The 19668-nt window shown below is 44.9% G+C and overlaps 1 protein-coding gene and 1 long non-coding RNA gene across 2 annotated transcripts in view; one reads left to right on the top strand and one right to left on the bottom strand.

Moving 5' to 3' along the window:
- LOC119025382 (transmembrane protein FAM155A) overlaps positions 1-19668 on the top strand; it is a 108809-nt gene that overhangs the window by 14370 nt on the left and 74771 nt on the right. The window contains exons 6-9 of the mRNA XM_037108883.1: positions 4163-4605; positions 6392-6442; positions 6532-6636; positions 7858-9220. Coding sequence (XP_036964778.1) covers positions 8489-9220 — 732 coding nt within the window. The 5' untranslated portion in view covers positions 4163-4605; positions 6392-6442; positions 6532-6636; positions 7858-8488. The remainder of the gene's footprint in view (positions 1-4162; positions 4606-6391; positions 6443-6531; positions 6637-7857; positions 9221-19668) is intronic.
- Positions 11974-14516, bottom strand: LOC119025386. Its single transcript, XR_005076805.1, has 3 exons — positions 14176-14516; positions 13208-13282; positions 11974-13111 (listed from the first exon to the last, which is right to left on the bottom strand). It is a non-coding gene; the product is annotated as an uncharacterized LOC119025386 (long non-coding RNA).

The raw sequence follows: 19668 nt of genomic DNA on the forward strand, positions 1-19668 counted from the left end.
CCCCCCCCACTTTCCTGTTGGATCCAGGGGTAGACATATCCCTTTCATCAGGAGGTGCTTTTCTCTGACAGCACAGATTAGAGAGAGGCAAATGCATTTAGAAACGCCAGGCTCGTTTCCTTGCTCACATACTGAGCCTTTACCATGCTTTGCATTAATAAATGGCTCATCCAGAGTCTTCTGTCTGTTTTCCCATTAAGTTCGGCGTATGAAATTTTTATGTAAGCTCACCTCACATGAGGAATATTAAAGTTCAAGTGATACCAACAGCAGCAGAATCTGACGTAGAGACAGAGGGACTGGGCGGATGGACAGATGGGAGCGGGTGAGGTGCTGTCGGTCCAGCTCAGGTTGATGTTGACAGCAGGGATGCTTGGTGACAAAACCCCCTTTGGGTTGGGCCTCAGTCTCAGCCCTTTAGTTCCTGTAAATCCTGCCTTCTGCCGTTTACACTCTGCCTAAAGCTGATGTTACAGGAGCTTGCTTCTTCCATCTGGAGGTAGCAGGGCCAGCGTTCTGGCAAGGCACTCCTTGAAAACAAGATCTCGGCAGAAATGTATAAATATATCTCTGATTAGGCATGTTGTAGCAATGGAGATTGCTTTTGTGTCAAAGCCACTTCATGTAGACAGTGGGTCCCAAATAATGTGTCGTGGCACTCCGACTGTTCCCTGGGATTTTGTTACAACTGTAGATTATTATTGCAATATACAACTACACAACAAGTAATGAATACATTTTTATCTTCATCATCTTCATCTACTGAATACTGCAACACTGTTACTAGTCATTATTAGCCCAATTAGCTCATGCTTCTACAGCCAAAATGGCCTCCAGTGACTTCCCCAGAAACCCATGGATACCATGTTCACCATGCTGGTTTAGCATGTTAACATGCTTAACATTCTAATGTCACCAGCTCCTCAGCAAGGAAAGTCACTACTGGCCTTCCTAAAAGTCACTAGAATTTGCTTAGTGATGTCATCACCTAATTTGCATAACTGACCATGTGCATTTAATTGTAAAGGATGCTGTAGGAGAGATGAGTAATGTTGTGGGAGAGACAAAAAATGAGTAAAAAACACTCTTAATATGTTTAGAACTATAAATGAACTTACTATAGTGCAGTGATATATTTTAAACAAAGAAAAGCTTCACGCATTCACGATTGGCAGTATGGACGCGGAGGCCTGAACATCTCCTGCTCTGACTGCAGCTGGGAGGGACTGCTGTGCGGGGACTGGGCCACCCGTGAGGGCTTTAAGACAGGGGAGGGGCCCACGGCAGCACCCGCTGCACGCTAAGAAGTGTAAGAACGGTATGTGCTTTCACGTCTGAGTTTCCAAAAGTCTCCAATAACACCAGAAAAAGTTGCTAGATTTGTCGCTACTCCCTTTTTAAAAAAGAGTCGTTAGAAGGGTCTGAAAACTCGCTAAATATAGCGACAAAGTCGCTAAGTTGGCAACACTGCTAATGTTAGCAATAAAGTGCAATAAAAGCAAATGGAAATGTCATTAGTTTAACCAAGCCAAATTTTGACCTGATGGTGGTGCTGACTGAAAGTCAGAGGAGTCATTGATCATCTGGGAACAATGAATTTCTAGACAAAATTTAATGGGAAATCAGCCAATAGTTGTTGAGATATCAATCCAGACAGAGTCCAACTGACAGACTGACAATGCTACCCTGGAGCCAGGCCACTAGCATGGCTTAAGACATTTGTGCAACAGAATAATGCTAATCACAACCATAAATAATATTTCCGTCAGACATTTGAGATAATTTCACATTAATCCTGCACTTAAAGCACCTCGCTTGCTGCTCAAAGAGACAAAATATTTTAAAATTGTTAAAGCTGTTAGCAATACAGTAAGAAAAGTCAAACCCACTTTGTGGTTATCATTACACCAGCCTCCTGGTCCTCTCCCAGAGAGAGTGATCATTCCCTGTGCATGAGAGGGTGTAGAGTCTGTGAGAGCATTAACATACAGTCTCGGGCCATTAGTGATGTAACATCAGGGTAAGAGGGGATGAGACAAACACACCCTCACACATACACAAACACATTTAATCATTTTTGCATGTGTTCAACAGTGTTTTTTTTTTAATGAAATATTGTGATGGTTTAATCCCTGGAAGATATTCTGGAGCTACATGCTTTTATTAATGTGGTTTGTACAATATCTAAAATTAGATATACATCATAAGATGGCTTAGAGACTGTATGAATAAACTGTTAAAGTTACTAGTCAAACAATGCTAAAAATAGACATGATACAAAGGAGTGACATCAGTAGATTTGTGTCTAATGCAAACAGGTCTCCTGCTATGTATTTGTATTCTGCATGTCTCCCTGTCGGGGTGGAAGCTGCCTTCCCTGACAGACACTCTTCCTTTGAAGCTGGAGGCTGGGTGAACGCACACATCCAGACTGCACGGTGGGAATATAGGCCAGGAATCCAGGAGCATGGATATGGGAATAGGCAGTGTCCTTGGGAAAGTGAGCTGTGTTGATAAGCCGCTGAGGGATTCCTGGAATGGAAATGGGTTGAGTCAATCGATCAGAGGAGTAAAAGCCTGAGGCGGAGCAGAGGTGGTGCTGGGTGAGGGGTTGAACTGCATGATGGTATCTCCATCATTGGCCTAATCCCCCACAATTCCAGTGACCAATTAAACAGTTCGAACAATTTGTTAAACCAGTAATGCTTCACATAGGACCGTGCCAGTGGGCCTGCATATTTAATGCAATTTATGGAACATTATACATCACACTGCTGCTGCATATTTGCGTTACAGCAGTGAGACGGATATGCAATATTGTTTTTGTCTGCCAGGCAGCCACTGGCTTTCACTGATTTCTCTGTGTTTGAAATGATATATGTTTTAATATGTTTAACGTAGGGCTTGGACTTTATCGTGTTAATTACGATTAATTAATTACAGAAAAAATAATGCGACAAAAAAAATTACGCATTTAATCGCAATTTATTTTTGCACTCCAAACAGTGCAGAACACTCAGCGATGAAAACAAACCCAATGTTGTTTAAGCTCATTTATGTGTCTATTCAGTGAGTCAGTCATATACCAAAATCCATTTGAATTGAAAAATGTTGCTTCTCGTGTCAAATATTTATATGCGATTAACTGAGATTAATTAATTACAAAGCCTCTAATTGATTAGATCATTTTTTCAATGGAGTCCCACCACTAGTTCAAAGTTAAGAGCTGGGAATTACAATCATCACTGTCTTTTTTTTGTGGTGCCAGAATTGACTATGAGACAGAAAGAAATGCATTGCTACCCCTCTATCCTGATTGGTTCTGAATGAGATCAAGCTGCGGTAGCAAATTGTGAATCACGGTACTTTGCCATGCACTGTATTTTACTCTAAATGGAACCCATAATTTACAAAATGTACAGCATATTGTATTAGAGAAGAACTGAAATTCGCAATTGAAACCATATTCAACCAACTCATCAGGGGTTTAGTTGACTGTTAATCAAGTGAGATGTAGGATTCTTTTTCTCATAGGCTCACATATAATCAAACTTATTTTTGAAACCAGTGGAGTTGCCCTCTGCTGGCTATTATAAGAATGCAGTTTTAAGATATTAACAAATATATGTTGAAAAAAAAGTCCTATCTTGCAATTTTAAAGGAGATGGGGAAAAAAATTCCTGTAGCCGTCCTTTCATTTGGATTTCAACTCTGTCTGGTCCGGACTGATTACATAACTACCATCACATGACTGGATTTCCACCCTTAAGTTACATGATGACAAAATGATAAAACTAATTTCGCTGATGGTGATAAGATGACTTTGAAAGCTAGTCGACCTTGAGTTAATACATTTTTGTCAAAAAGGTCAAAAATTGACTTTCACCTTCAAATCGTAACAATATTACTGCTGCGGCACACACTGAGAGCAGCAGAATAACCACACACAGGACCAACACGAGATGTATGCGCACTTATATGTGTGCGCATACAAACACACACATGTGAACACAAACATGTCTTCGCAGGTTGTTCTTGAGTGGGTTAATGCACTAACCTCATACCACACATCCACTTGGGACAGCAAGCCCGGGCTGAGGGTGTTGTCTTCCCCGGCCAATCAGGGCGTCTGAGCCAGTCTCCTTCTCCTCTCTGACGTCAGACGGATGAAAGCGCAGAAGGAGACTGAGAGCCGGAGGAAGACGGGATGCCGCTGAGCGAGAGCTTAAGCAAGAGTCACATCGGAAGAGTCGCGCGGGGTCAGCTGAGTGGGAGAGGAAGGATGCGGAGAGATGGCGGCGGCAGGAGCACGGAAGAAAAGTGAGAAATAGAGGAGGGAGATGGAGAGCATGCATCCTGAAGCCAGCTGTACAAGAGATGTTGAGACATATAGTGAGAGGCACTTAAAAGGGGCTAATTTCCAAACTGACAGTGCGGAGGAGGCGTGAAGATTGTGGATTTGACACAAGTATGCACAGTTGGCTGATGTCACATGTCACCCTTCTCTCACTCCATTCTCCTCTTCCTCTGATTGTCAGTGGGTCCAGTCTCCTCCCCGTCTCCCTCCATCAGGAATGCTGACGGCTGAGGAAAAACACTGCAATGGTGAGACCGTGGAAGGAGAGGCTGGTTATCTGCACATCACACATCACTTCATGTCGCGACTTTGCTTTTGCCTAGGTTGAATTTTTACATTTCTTTTTCTGTCACAAGACCGTGGTTATACTCTGGTTAGGTTGCACAGCTCCTCAACGGTGTGACTCAACCTCCGGGTGTCCGTTTGGCAGCCTTGTTGGATGTAAAAGCGCCATCCCCACCCAAGTGTGCACCCCCACCTTCTCTCCATTTAGTGATAAGACAGTAAACGGTCAAAGCGCAAAAAAACTTTTGACAGAAACACACAGGGCCAACACCACCAGCTTCAGTCTGAGCTTCTTGTTGTGCGCGAGAGAAACAACAGAGGTCGTGATTACTTTTATCGCTGGAACTCAATCAGAATCAGTCTCTCGAAAGGCTTCAGTCAGAGTACTGGAAGGGCAAAAGAGGCCTCCATTCGCTTATTTTTGATTTGTTTACAAAAACATTTTTAGACAGACATTTATTATTAGATGGCCGGGCCTCATCTGAATGGCACAGATGTACTTTCCAGTGCCTTTTGATAAGTCGGACAGGACGAGAGTGTAAAAACAGGTACAATGGGAGTTGAGATACTGAATGACGCACTTTGCATTGTGCTTTAGATTTCATTTTTATTGCCTCTCATTTAGCAAGGGCTACTGTATCAGTGCAAAGAGATAACACAATCAATTCTACACATGTACTCTATGTCCAGAGAGCACACACAAGCACACACGCACGCTCACACACACACACACACACACACACCTGCACATGTTCCCCTGCATGGCTCGAGGATGAGTCATGTCTGCCAGCCCTTACTGTTACTGTGATGGCTCCAGATTTAAGGGCCAGCAATCTACATTCATCTCACAGATATAGTCCTCCTCTCTCTCTCTCTCTCTCTCTCTCTCTCTCCCTAACACACATATGCAATAAGATACAGGTAGGAAAGTGTTGGGGTTGATGTGAAACTGAAAACCCTCTGCCAGGCCAAGCACACACATTTCGTATGTTGTTGATCAGCAGCCTCTATGGAGCTGACATAAGTCAGGTGATCAGCTCATACCAATCAAAATTGCAGATTTGAAAATGGCTTTAAGAGACACCTGGCCAGGTCCCTATAGCCATATGCCTGCCAACATGATTGGGGGCGGGGGTGGCATGATTGTGATTGTGCATGTGTGTGTTTGTCCACACACATGCACAAAGGCACCGCGGGCAGGGTCAAAGACAGAGCATGAAATCGAGCCACCACAGTCAAAGGCAAACTAAACAATCCCAGCCGAAGTAGGACACCTTTCCCCCCGAGGCTCGATCGCAGCATCCTGCAGTGACATAATATGTGAGAGAAATGAGTGATGAATGACGAGCATGCAAGCAGCCGTAGCAGCTACACAACAGACGTTTGCCACAGCAGAGTCCACGGTTTCAAATCCAGTTCATGCTCCCACTACCCCAAAAAATCCAGGCCCTGCACCATTAGGATCATGGGTGGATCTCAAGGCGGGGAGGTTCAAAAACATCAGGCAAATTGAATCTCCTTTCATGAGCACCTGCTGACATTTATCAGCAAATTATGTTATTGACAAGACCTGTTCCCTCCACTCAGATGACACAACCGAAATGGCTCTCCATTACTGACTTTCTGATTTAATTTTTTTTTTTTATTTTTACTTCAAACAACTGTGGAGTGCACTCAGCAGAAGGTGCAATTCCATCATCAACACAGTGAGAGGAAATAAACACCTCTTTTTGTTGTGTTTGAGGGCAGTTGTACAAAGTGAACCTGTGTGACAGGATAAACTGCAGTTTTCCACAAGTGGTGAGTTGAAATCCATAACGTTTCTATTTAATTCTCCTTACAGTCCAATATGATGTCACATTAATTTTTTTTTTTTTTTTTTTTGGCAGAGGGACACTGGCTGCACTAAAAATAATTGGGTTGGTGTTAGATGAGCACTTTTCCCTCTCAACAACAAATTGTAGAATGAGTGGCCTTAAGCACTAATTAATCAGGTAATCATCTCTTGTCTTATCCCCAGTACACAGCCCATTAACATTAGGCAACAGTCTGTTTGGTGGCACTCCAAGCCATGCACGCTGACAATGATTAGTAGTTTTAAGGACGTGGATAAATACTGTAATTTACTTTCAGCACCCTTAGAGCAACCACCTATTCTCCCTCCCTTTCTCTCTCTCACACACACACATTGCACATCACATATAGGGCCATACGGTAAGTCGTGTGTTTGTTTTAAACACACTGACCAAACACAACACAACTGATGAGATTGGACCCCACCGGATACAGGTACATGATATGGTCATCTTGTGCTTGTTCAGCTGCGTTCTGCGTGTCCACAGGTTCAAGCCTGACTTGCTTTCACTGGTGCTTTCGAATCCTTAAAGCAGCACAGTGTAGTTTTCGAGAAGAGATTTAAAGTCAGAACTTTGACATTTACAATATCAACAAAGTGATGATAACTGAATAAATAAACTGTTCTCAGAGGAAAAGAAGGTCCCCAGAACAATGTTTGAAGCTAGAAAGGTGGCAGGGTCCGCCACATATAAACAAGGTAAAACAGTATGAAATTGTGTTGTCCTTTTGTTTATTCAGTCATGAAGATCTTACTCTTCTGATTAAAATCTCCTCCCCAAAACTGCATAGTGCACCTTTAAAGGACGACACAGTTTCGTACTGTTGTGCTTGTGTTTATGTGTGGCGGACCCTGCCACCTTTCTAGCTTCAAACAGCGTTCTGGAACCCTATTTTCCTCTGAGAACAGCTTGTTTATTCACTTATGTGATAAAGATATTTTTTCTGAGTTAGTATTGTAAATATCAAAATCACGAGTTTCTGAATACTTCGCAGTGCCCCTTTAATTTCCCTGTCACCCAGAGCCAGAGAGCTCTGTAACTTGAGGACAAACGGCCCGAAATGGCTCAGACCAATGAATTATGGAAACGGTGAGTGTGATGTCTTAACTGCATTGTTGTTCTTGTGAATGGAAAGATCGCGTCTATCCTGCACCAAAAGCAAGATGTCGCTAAAAGTGTGTGTGTGTGTGTGTGTGTTTGTGCCCCAACGAAGCAGACAACACCTGGCGACCTGCAGTGCCCATGCGGAGCAGGGTGGCTAGTCAAAACACCTTTAACCACCTTTATGTGTGCCTGTGCTCCCCCTCTCTCTCCCTCCTCGTGTGTGTGTGTGTTTGTGTGTGTGTGCGGTGCACATAGGTAATAAGCTGCTCCGCCACTGCGCAACGATGGAGCTATCGCAAGGATGGAGATGACGCAAACAGACCCAGCTCTCCGAAAAAGTGTTTCAAGACGAACATGGCGGCAACTTAACCGCGGTCCAAGATGACAATGGCCAACGGGAGAAATGATTCTAGGCTTTCCGCCCAGGTACGGGACAGAGACACCAGCCTGCGTGCATCGAAAGCGCTCGTCGCTCTCCTTTAAGTGAATCTGCAAAGCGAACGGCGGCAGACGCGCAGCATCAGCACCGAGAGGCTCGCAACAGCTGGTCTCCCTGCGCCCCCGACGAGAGAACAAAACCCGGGGAGGGACGGTCGCGGGAAGAAGGGGGGCATGCGGTCAAAGAGGACGCCGTTTCCCCCCGGAGAGCCATGGAGAACCGGGATGCGGCAGCGCGAAGCTTAATCTGTGCGGGCGCGCTAATTGGATCGGAATAGCACCGAGTGTTGCTGGGCGCGATAGAGGAGCGCCCTGGACCGGCGGAGGCACGGCACCCCACCGCTTAACCGAGGAGAACCAACCGGAGCCCATCTCCCCTCAAGTCAATGAGTATTGTGGCAGAGCAGCCCCCGCGGTGGAGTCGGCCAGGGCAGCACTTTCCTAAAATATGACCAGGGGTGCTTGGATGCGTCGGCAGCATGATGAAGGCTTAAAATTCTGGTTTGCACCCCGAGAGAACGAGAAGCCATTCACCGAGTCGGAGCGGGCCCAGAGATGGCGACTGTCGCTGGCCTCTCTGCTCTTCATCACCGTCCTGCTCTCTGATCACTTGTGGTTCTGCGCCGAGGCGAAACTGACGCGGACCCGAGACAAGCGGCCGGACGAGGGGCTGCTTGCGTTTACGGACATGGGCGAGTACTCCAGCTCCCTCCACCGACACCATACCCCAACAACACCACCCGACCCCCGCCGTCTCGCCAGAGAGCAAGATGTTATTTTTATAGGGAATTCTACTCTGTGGCGAATGGACACCTGTCACCCCGACAGCCTGTTCAAGGACTGCTTTACTTTCACGGACGCGGAGACCGTGTGCCCGGGCCTCTCCGGTGGAGGGGGAGAGGGGACACAGTCGGCGTACGTGAATCTGAGCGATTTGTACCTTTCTTTTTGTAATTCCTACTCACTTTTGGATTTGTTCAACGGGTTTACGAGTCTGGGCAATTTGACTTGCACCCTGAGCATGACCGCGGGGGAGGACCAGGACGGGTGCAAGGAGTGCGTCCGGGCTTATCAGCGCCTCGACCGGGAGGCGGAGAAGAACTACCGGGAGTTTGAGCTGCTGGTTCAGAAATACGAGACGGATGCATACTCTGTCAGGACGTGCATGGAGGAATGCAAGGTAGGACTTAACGAGGCCGGCTCGTGCGCGCGCGCGGGTGCGTTTCAGGGGGTGGGTTCACAGTCGTCATGGCAACCGTTGGGCTTATCTTTGAGTATATTGGTATGTGTTGTGTTGTTGTTGTTGTTGTTGTTGTTGCTGCTGCTGCTGCAGAGTTTTGGGGGGCGAGCAGCGGCCCGTCGGGTCTTTTGTACAAACACACAGTTTGCACCACCACATGAGGACGGGTGGAGGACGGGTCAGCAGACTCACCACCCCACCACCCCACCACCCGCTCCTCTTCCTCGAAGGCTCGTCTCTCCAGCGTGGACCACTTTGTGACCTGCGTGAGAAGAAGTGACGTTTGGCATTTGGAGTAAGGGCCCCGGCCGGCTCTGTGAGGCGAGGGTTAGAGAGGGCCGCCCGAGTGGTGCTCATTTCAATATCGTTAATAGCACACGAGTGATTCCTGCACCTAATCCCAGGCTTTGTACTGTCCCCAGTTTGCTTGTTGCTCCAGTAACGTGCCGGTCTTAGACCACATACCTCACTCAGGCTGCTGCACATGTGGACTGCATCTACATAACCTACATGTACACAGTCACAGACACACGTACACAGAGACACACTACAGACAAACTCTGTGTTGTGTTACTTGCCTGTAATGGAAACACGATGGGGACACGTTGGGTGGATTGAACTTCGGGCTGTTTCATTTGTTGTGCGCTGGACAGCTGCAGACGGCTCCGTGTCCTCCGGTGCTCGCTGTCCATGGTGCTGAAAGGAGGCCCCTGCAGAAAGCCTCTCAGTTCACGAGGACACACTCGCTTCTCTGGCGTACATCCACTGTTTTAATGAGTCTGGCTGGCAGTGAAGTGTGATCAAGTAGTTGACTTCACTGGCACAAAGACCAGTGTTCTCCGTCTCTCCCACCTCCTCGCATACTTGATCGGGAACTCATGAACCCACCCGACAGATGGAAGTTATGCGGCGTGGGGGGGTCATGACATGAGTCTTCTACATGCATGTGCATAAAAGTTTGACGCCCTGCAGCCTGACCAATGTCCTCCCCATGAACATTAAAGGTGCATTGTGTAGTTTCGGGGAGGAGACTGTCATTGTTTCTCATGACTGAGTAAACAAACTGAACATGAGAAAGGAAAACATGATTTCATACTGTCTTACTTTGTTTACATGCGGCGGACCCTGCCACCTTTCTAACCTCAGACAGTCCTCTTGGGACCTTATTTTCCCCCAAGAACAGCTTGTTTATTCAGCTACAGAAACCAGTAGTGTTATCACTTCATTAATATTGTAAATAATGCCATATCGAGTTTAAATTTCTTCCCCCCAAAAAACTACATAGTGCCGCTTTACAGGTTTTGAGGAGGAACTGTAATGACAGCTGTCTCGTCGCCATGAGAGGTGATGGGGTGAGGGAACCAACCTCAAAAAGCAGGAAGTCTCGCCTCCAAATGATCCTGCAGCCCAAACTCATTTCTCCAAGATGGATGTTGTGCAAGGGCAGATGGGCTGTGAGTGCTGATAATCCGTGTGTGTGTGTGTGTGTATTTGTGTGTGTGTGTGAGATAGTTAGTGGGAGGATATACTGAGGATAAACCTTCACAATGGAATCATGTGCCGTTTATATGTTTGTTTATTGTGAGTCATACCTTATTGTTGTGCCTGCCCGTTTGTCGGAGACCGTGTGTGTGTGTGTGTGTGTGTGCATTCAGATGCGCTTCCTATAACATCTTATAGCCGCCTCCTTCTTATTCCATCTAATCAGTTGTGTGCATTTGCACTCCTACTCTTTGCTAATGTAATCAGACCCAGGCCGGGCTACAGCAGCCTTTTAGCCCCTTTAGCCCAATCTGAATTGCTAATCTGCTTCAGTGTTCGTATGACCTTTGTGAGAGCACAGCACCCCAGGCCTGCATCGCAAAACCAGTACTCCTTGAAGAAGCACTCTGCTGGACAACAAAAAGACATTAGACAGCTTGAAACAACAATTACAGTGATTCGCTCTTATCTCTTATTTCTCTCATCTCAGACCTCTCCGATCTTGTAAATTCTCGGTCCACATTTTTAAACAGCTGCTGGGAAGCTCCTTTCAAATGGTTCAAATGAGTTGAAAATGTGAAATCACGTGGTGTTTGTGTGCGCCGTGCAGTGAGATGACAAGGGAGGAGAGGGAATAATGGAAAAAGTGAGGTGTCGAAGATGGGAAACTGTCAAATGGAGGCGGCTATATCAACACATACACACGGAGACACATGATGAGATGCAATTGGCCAGCCGGTCTTCATGGACAGATGTAAGCTGAAGGTGTCATCATCATTCAAACCGGCTAGATTTCATCAGGATGCTGCATGGCACCGCGTCCGCCTTGTTTACCGCCAGAGCAAAGACGTGTTCCTAGAGTTTGCCAGTTAGCTAAGCTACAGAAGGGAAATCAATCAATATTCACTAGAAAACAGGAGAGACACTTCACGTCTTTGGCTATTTGGTTGGTGTGAGTGAAGCAAATATTACAAACACAAATAAGGATCAAACAACGTTCTGGAAAGTTAACATAAAAACACGACCAGACTTCACTCAACGACTGGAACTCCCCGTGAGTCAGCTGAATGATGGGATTCCAAAAGGGATTGTGAAGTCCCGCTAAATATATTTCAATGGACACTTGAAAGGCTGTGGGACACCGTGATATGCAAATTGTCACAAAGATGATACATTTTTTTTGAGAAAGCTGGGTCCCACTAGCTGAGCTGTATGTATAGCACAGTGTCTGGCTGAAAATGAAAATGAATTCAATGCTTCAGTAGTAACATCAAATCAACTGTGAATTCAAACAGAGGCTTTCCATCGTCACTTCGCAAAAATGTGAAGAAGTGCTTTGTTTACCATCCACTGTCAACATGATGTTGGCCTGTGTTATTACTGAGTGTTTCCATTATGGACGAATGAAATGCTCAGTTAAGACTCCGTAAGGCTCCCCAACTCAAATACTGATGCTTGAGGATGGCGGCTGACCCGACTGACAATCCTGACGACACTCAAAAATCCACTTTCTCATCAAGTGGACTTTTAAGGTTGTACAACCCTGGTTCCAAAAAAAGTCGGAACGCCGCATAAGACAGTAGGAAAATGCAAGCATTTTTAAAAAAAAATGGATGCTACATGAACAGAGAAAAAAAAAAGATAGAAAATTGCTGTGACATTCCTCAGTTGTGTTACAGCGAAACGCTACACTGAAATGTGGAAATGTTTTAGGTGAGAAATGGATAGAGAACAAGATCGGGGTTGATATTTGTCTGGTTTTACAGTTTGATCAGAGTTTTGTCAGACTCCCTTTTCACAGTATATAAACAGCAAAACAATATGGCAGCCACTTCAGCTCAACAGTATGCTAACAGATGTTTCTGAAAACATTTAAGGGAGAAGTAGGCAGCGTAGTAACACAATTTTGGTTTATAGTTTATCGGCACCACGTAGTTTAGACAGTTTGATCTGAGTTTGTTTTTTTGAAGTGAAGGATCTTTCTTTCTCTGTTTCTGTCTTTCTTTCTTTCTGTCCTACTTCTGCTCTTCACCTTTTGATCTCTGTATGTACCTGTTTACATCACACAGAAACACACACACACACACCCACACACACACGCGCACACACGCACACCGAGCCCCATGTGCAGTGTTTCCTGCAGGTCCAGACCTGACTGTCCCTTCCGGTGTAATTTAATTTGCACTCCCATAATTCTCTGCTTCTCTGGTGGCTCTGTCTCCAGGGCTGTATCTCAACATGTTGATCTCCTCTCTCTCTCTCTCTCTCTCTCTCTCTCTCTGTCATTGTCTCTCGCCTACTTTCGCATCCTCTCTCTCTCTCCGTCTTCCTCCCATCTGTGTCAGAGCTCTGAGGGACCAACATCACACGTACACATGTGTCCAGTGTTTGCCGCTACATCACCTCCGCCCCCCCCCACACTTTCCCTCCTCCTTATAGACTTACTTCCCGTCAGGGGCCTCGGTGCCTCTGTGCCTCTCCCTGTCTCTCTGCATGGAGGTGTTTAGCTCTCTCTTCCTGCTGGAGTGAAAGATACTGATCTAGGTTAAGGCTCTTTCCTTCTCTTCAATTACAGGCCTGTCCACACAGATCCCACCGTGTGCTCCTTCACCCAGCCTCTCTGGCCCCTCTACTTATTCAATCACCTTTCTCCTCGATCACTCTCTCCGTTCCTACAAGACTATTCACTTGAGCCCCTATTTAATTTAGCTGTTTGGCTTCATGTTTTAACTCTACAGTTATAGGGGAGAGGCTGATTGTGTTTTTAAATTAAATAAAGCAGAATTACAAACGCCACAAGAAGCAGATGGTCAGAGATGATGGGGAGCAGCTCCTAGAGCTTATATTTGAACATTTTAAAGGCGCAATACATAAGAACTGGCTATCTTGTCCTATTCTATCATATCCCATCCTATCCTATCCTATCAATCCTAGCACAGCCAACAAATTGGGGCAAATATGACTGCTTACTGCTGCTAACTGTATTCTTTTTTGACAGGCTGGACAGTAACAATGAAGCATTTTAGCTGAGTTGGCCAAGGGACTGTTGGTGTTTACACCGCCAGCACATCAGCTTTGGAGGGCTGAGAGAAAGACGTTTACGTTACATAGAATAGACATTGTCAACATTGTTGCTTCTTCGGATTCTGTAGATCATTTTAGTTAATAGTTGAATGTTTTGCGCAATACATTTTGCATACTGCACAATCAGATATTGACCTGATTAAGGGCTCAGTAAAGGTATTATAATTCATCCAAATTTCGTGCAAATTTCAGATATAATTTTTAGATATAAGAGTGAAAGTTCAATTCTTGAACCGGGAAAAGAGTTCCACCATTGCCATTTTGTACGGAGGCTATAAATGTCTACACAGTTTCAATCTTTGCACCATTCGTAGAAATATGTAACTTACCGGTCAACAGTAGGGCTGCAACCAACACCTGTTTTCATCATTAATTAATCTGCTCATTATTTTCACGATAATGGTTTGGTCTATAAAATGTCAAAAAACCTGTGAGAGATGCTCATCTCATCTTCAACCAACAGCGGAATAAAAAAAGACTCTTCATTTGCTGCCATACATGCCAAAGAAATGGCGCAAATCCTCACATTTAAGAAGCTAGAACCAACACATCTTTGACAGTTTTCTGACTGAAATGATCAAGCAACTATCGAAGCAGTTGGTGATAATTACTTTTTCGACTGACTTATTGCTTAATCAAGTGGTTACTGCAGCTCTCATTAACAGGCTGACGTTTCCATGGAGACCTGTTGCTAGCATGGCTTATATACACAGAATCTATGTAAAGAACATATTTCATATTTCATCTTCAAACTGGCCGAGGAGATGAAATATGCACTAGATGTGTTATCCGTATCACTCACAGTTTGGGTTAAGAAGACATTTAGAGGTAGTATCACAATGAAAAACATACTGACTCAGCATATGTTAACGCCTTCTGCTTCACTACTAACGGTTGTGCTAAACTACACTTTTTTTTTTGCCTCACCGGACAGCTTGTTTCATGGAGATTAGACGAAGGTCGGCATCGACGCGGAGCATAATGTTCAGATTGCTCTGCTATCAACACCGACCGCATGGCCCTGCTGCAAGTCCTGCACTTTCCTCCCTCGCTCTCTTTCTCTCTCCCTCAAATTCAATTAGGGCTCTGTTGCTTCTCGATGCAGCTCAAACAGATCCAGGGAAACTCCCCTTCATATGAGCTGCCAGTGTTTGTTTCTCCCCAGGCAGGAGATAAGGGAATGTGTCTGTTTTGAGAAGAACACAGCAGCACTCCCATGGAAACGCCTCCTCGTCGTCCTCTGTTCCCTGTCTACGCAGCACAATGAGACCGGGCAGCTCCTTCCTTCTCTGCCTTGGGCCTCGTCTCCGATCAACACAGCCACAGTCGTTTCTTCCCCACCATATAATTTGCCTCCCTCTTCCCTGCAGAAAAAAAAAAAAGAAAGGCTCAGTCCCTCGTTCAGCTAATACGTACGGAGGCGAACTGTCCCGCTTGCCTGGTGAGCAGCGTGGGTACAATTTCGGTCAACAGTGTGTTTGCTCGTCCACGTGTGTGTGTGTGTGCGCGCGCGTGCGTGCGACTGTGTGCTGGAACAAGCTGCATGTATCCAGCCAGTCACCGCGGGGCAATAACTCGTCTTCGCTGATAATAAGATAAAAGTTGCATCGAGTCCTTTTTTTTTTTCAACTGCGTCCAATTCGATCAGATCTGCGACATAAACAAATTATGACTTTTACAAATGCACGCTTGTTCTCTGTCGCATCTCTCCTCCATCTTAGTTGAATGATTTGATGAGTGGGTGATGTGTTAGCTTTGATTTTCTGTGACAGAGAGAAGAGAGAGAGAGAGAGAGAGAGAGAGAGAGAGAAGGGGCTAGGGAGAGCAGAAATGGCTGCTATTGATAACTGATTACTGACATTAAACCCCCCGAGACGTAACAAAAATCGGTAAACATCGGGCATTCATTTGTTTAAGCTGATGATGATTTTAAGGCGTTTAAGAGCCAGTTGAGTGTGTTTTGAGATGAAAGGGACATGTGGATTAACAAAACCATAACGCAAAAAGACCAATTTTAAAACACAAACCATTCGAGACACACCGGTGCCACCGCAGAACTGCCCCACATTTCGGGTCTGAGTTCTCCTTTGTTGCTGAGAGGCCCGGGTTAATTCAGTTCTCGCGCCTCACCGTGACATTAATCCGTACACTGACTTGTTGTTTGAAAGGGATAGAGAACTGCCTGTCAATGGGATGAATCATTGATAAAAATGGAACCCATTTAATCAGAACTTCACTGAGGCAGCTCTTTGGAAGCCATTTATAAAGCAGGGAGTGCAAGTACATGCTATTTAGACACTATTTTTAGAGTATGATCTGTAAGCTGTTTAATAATGGTGTTCGCATTGGACAATAAAGTGAATAGAACAGAACGTCGCATTCGCGGCCTCCTCCTGAGGTAAAAGCCTCTGAATTATGAATGAATTCGAGGTGAACGGGGTCTCGATGTGAAACCTCAGCGCAGAATTGTTGAATGAAGGAGGGCTGAATAATTGAACTGTCACGATCATCACGGTGTATTTGCAGGTTCTGCATTCAAGAAAAATCTGAGGGTGATGAGTTAGAAAGGCGTCAGCTTAGTCGACCTTTGTCCCTCGTTTCTGCTTGTGGCTAGTTTATTAGCTATTTTTTAGTTGTTTTTTTTTTTAACCGGGGAAACTTGGCTTTTGTGATGTGAGAGAGAAAATAAAACAAGTTTGTTGCTACTTAGTGCACTTAAGTTAACATCTCCATGACCTGCTTTCTTTACTTTATTTTTGAAATAGCTCAGGAAGGCAAACCCAAAATGTTCGGTTGAATTTGTGGCAGTGTTGGCGTATGCCAATTTAGACATGACCCAACCCTAGCTGAGTCTCATTCTCAGGTTGCTGAATACACCTTGGGTCAGTGATCCGGATCATGCGTCTCTGTGAATGCTTACACAAACTACTGCTACTAGCATAACACATCAGAATCTCCAATCAAACCGTTTTTGCTCCTGTGGTGTATGATGCAGAGCATAAGCATCGCTGGTGATTAAGCAAATAGATTTGGTGAAAGATTTTTTATTTTTTTTTCAATCAGTATCTAATAAATGTGGATGTGACTTCCTGTATATACCGCTGACGCTGCTGGAAACCGTCCAAGTTGACTGTGGCTTTTTGTCACCTCCCCCGTCTGCAGCCACCAGGCGAGAAGGGATTCATCTTAAACAAGCCTGTTCTATCACAAATCTCCGTCCACTGCCTGCTTAACATGCATGAATTGCAGGGTGCTTTATTCCCCACAGCTCGACTTATGAGGCAGCACTTCCTCACTGGCTCTTAACAAATCCTAGGTCATCTGCGTCGCATGGAGCCTTTTTACTTTAATAGGTCAAGGTTTGGGAAATGCTCAAGACTCGTTAGCTTTTTAGTTTTCATGGATTTTGATAGAAAATATTGCTCACCACCACTTATAATAAACAGTCATACTTTGGAGTAGGCAGGGAAATGGTCAACCATAAACTATCTGAAGACGTTAAGAATCTGAAATTGATTTGATGACTAATTCATTCATCGCTTTGTGGCACAAGCCTTTGATATCTATCTATCTGTCTATATTTAAATATATGTATCTATCTATGGCAATAGATCTATCTATCTATCTATCTATCTATCTATCTATCTATCTATCTATCTATCTATCTATCTATCTATCTATCTGCTTTAACTCAGCTGCCTGGCATCCTGGTAATGATGGCCATCAATGCCTAGCTAACGTTAACCACTTTAGCAGCCAGGATGCTAGGGGGCAGTGAAAATGTGGTATGGAATTCATTAATTAGTGCATTCTCTCAGTAAGCAAGTGGAATGGATTTAATAACGAAGGATGCTATCAAATACCATAAAAAATTAACTGTCGCCAAAAAGATTGAAATTAGCAGCGTTCTAGTCAGATATTGAGAAGGTAGCAATGCGTCCGTCTCTCTAAGATGCCTGTCGTGTAATTGTGTCAGTAAGCTGCCCGCTCACAGAGCCAATCCTGTCTGAACATTTCACAAAAATGACATGGGAATTAGCTGTTATTATTTCAGAGATGAAAGCAGGAAAACAATTCCAGCAAATATTACATGTTGCTGTGGCCTTTGTCTGAACCCGATCAATGGACCCACTGAATGATCTGCGTGGGTGAAAGAGCATTGATCTGTTATTGGTGAGGAAGCGGTGCGAGAGAGAGCCTCCTTGCTAGGATGTTAAGTTATTCTTCTCCTGGTGTTTTCTATTTCTTTTATTAGCAAAGTAGCTTCAGATGCATTGCCACCTTTTGAATGGACTGAATTACTGCCGAGCATAATTCAGGCACGTAGTAAACTAATGAGAAAACAAATTCAGGATTTGGCGGAAAGGGAGCGGTAGTTAAAACATCTGCATCTGGATTTCACCTGCGCAAAAGACACTTGAAACGACGAACGCCAACTCCGAGAACAAAACGAAAGTGACAGCAGCAGTAGTGCTGAGAAAGCTACAGTCTGAGCATCACTGGCAGAGAAACAGAAACCAGTCACAGTTCCCAGACTCTGGTGACATTCTCACATTACTGAGTCATCGTCATCATCAGCCGCTCACAGCATGTCCTGATTCACAGAGAGAGAGCTGAGCAGAAACACCGAGGGAAGGCAGACACACGGATCTCTCATCTCGCGCGCGCTGCATGTATACGCGGCGCATTATAGCAAAACCAACAAGGCCTCACACGCAGGAGAGAGGCTGACAGCCACCAGGTGTAGGAAGCAGAACAGAAGAGGGAGAGAGAATGACAAATGAATGGTTAGATTAGAGGAAATACCCAGCGATGTGTGCAGCATGACGGGCTCGTGGCAGATCCCCTGACATACTGTATTTTCTCTGGGTTTTGTACAAACAATTATCTGAGCACCTGGTCCTAATCCTCTCCATTTTAATCAGGCTAGTGTTTCTGTCAATGGATGAGTGTGTGTGTCTCCGCGTGTGTGTCTACGTTGAGTGAGGGCGCACGTTTGCATGCATGAGTGCACCGCATAGTGGGACGTGATTGTTTTCGGACAAGAATTTAGCCTTAAGAGTGAAAGGAAAGGGATGGTTTGGAGAATTTATTAAACACGTTCGATGAGAATTTCAATTTGTCAGTTAAACGAGAAGCCACAGCTACAGGAGACGGTTAGCCTAGCTTAACACACAGACTGACAGGTTTGACTTTTGTGCGTGTCAGTTAGTGAGCTTTAGAGGTGCTGGTAGTTGGGTTTTGATACCTCTGGATGGAGGCAGGCTAAGCTAGGCTAAGTGGCTGATGGCGCAAGCTTAGTATTTACAGTACAGCCGGAAAGCAAGCATCATGTTTTTGTTTTGAGCATTTTTGTCCATCAGTGGAAAAAATTGTAACCAGGGAACATTTCATTTTATATGTTGCAACTAGTCACCAGATGTTGACACGTGGGTATCGTCCTCTTCAACCATTGAAGTCCCTGTCACTACGGGAAACCACAGCTGGCCAACAACCCCCGAGCTAGCAACCTGCACGCTGACAGTAGCAAGTAAACCTATCCCTAACCTGGTCGCTAATGCTATGAATGGAAACAAGCTAGCAGGTTGTAGCCTACATTTTCTTTTACGGTATTGATAGCAGATTTAAAGCCAGGATTGCCCACCCCAAAATGGCAAAGTACCACTTTTTTCATCTTCCAAGGTGTCTATGATTGGTTTAAAGAACTACAAGAACCACAGACCAAACCTTTTCCCTATAGCAGAACGATAATGGACGCAGCCAGACATTTCACCCACGTGTGTCGGGCTATGCAACATACCTATGATACAAGTCACTACAAC

The sequence above is a fragment of the Acanthopagrus latus genome, chromosome 9, assembly GCF_904848185.1.
Source record: "Acanthopagrus latus isolate v.2019 chromosome 9, fAcaLat1.1, whole genome shotgun sequence".
NCBI classification, from domain to species: Eukaryota; Metazoa; Chordata; class Actinopteri; order Spariformes; family Sparidae; genus Acanthopagrus; species Acanthopagrus latus.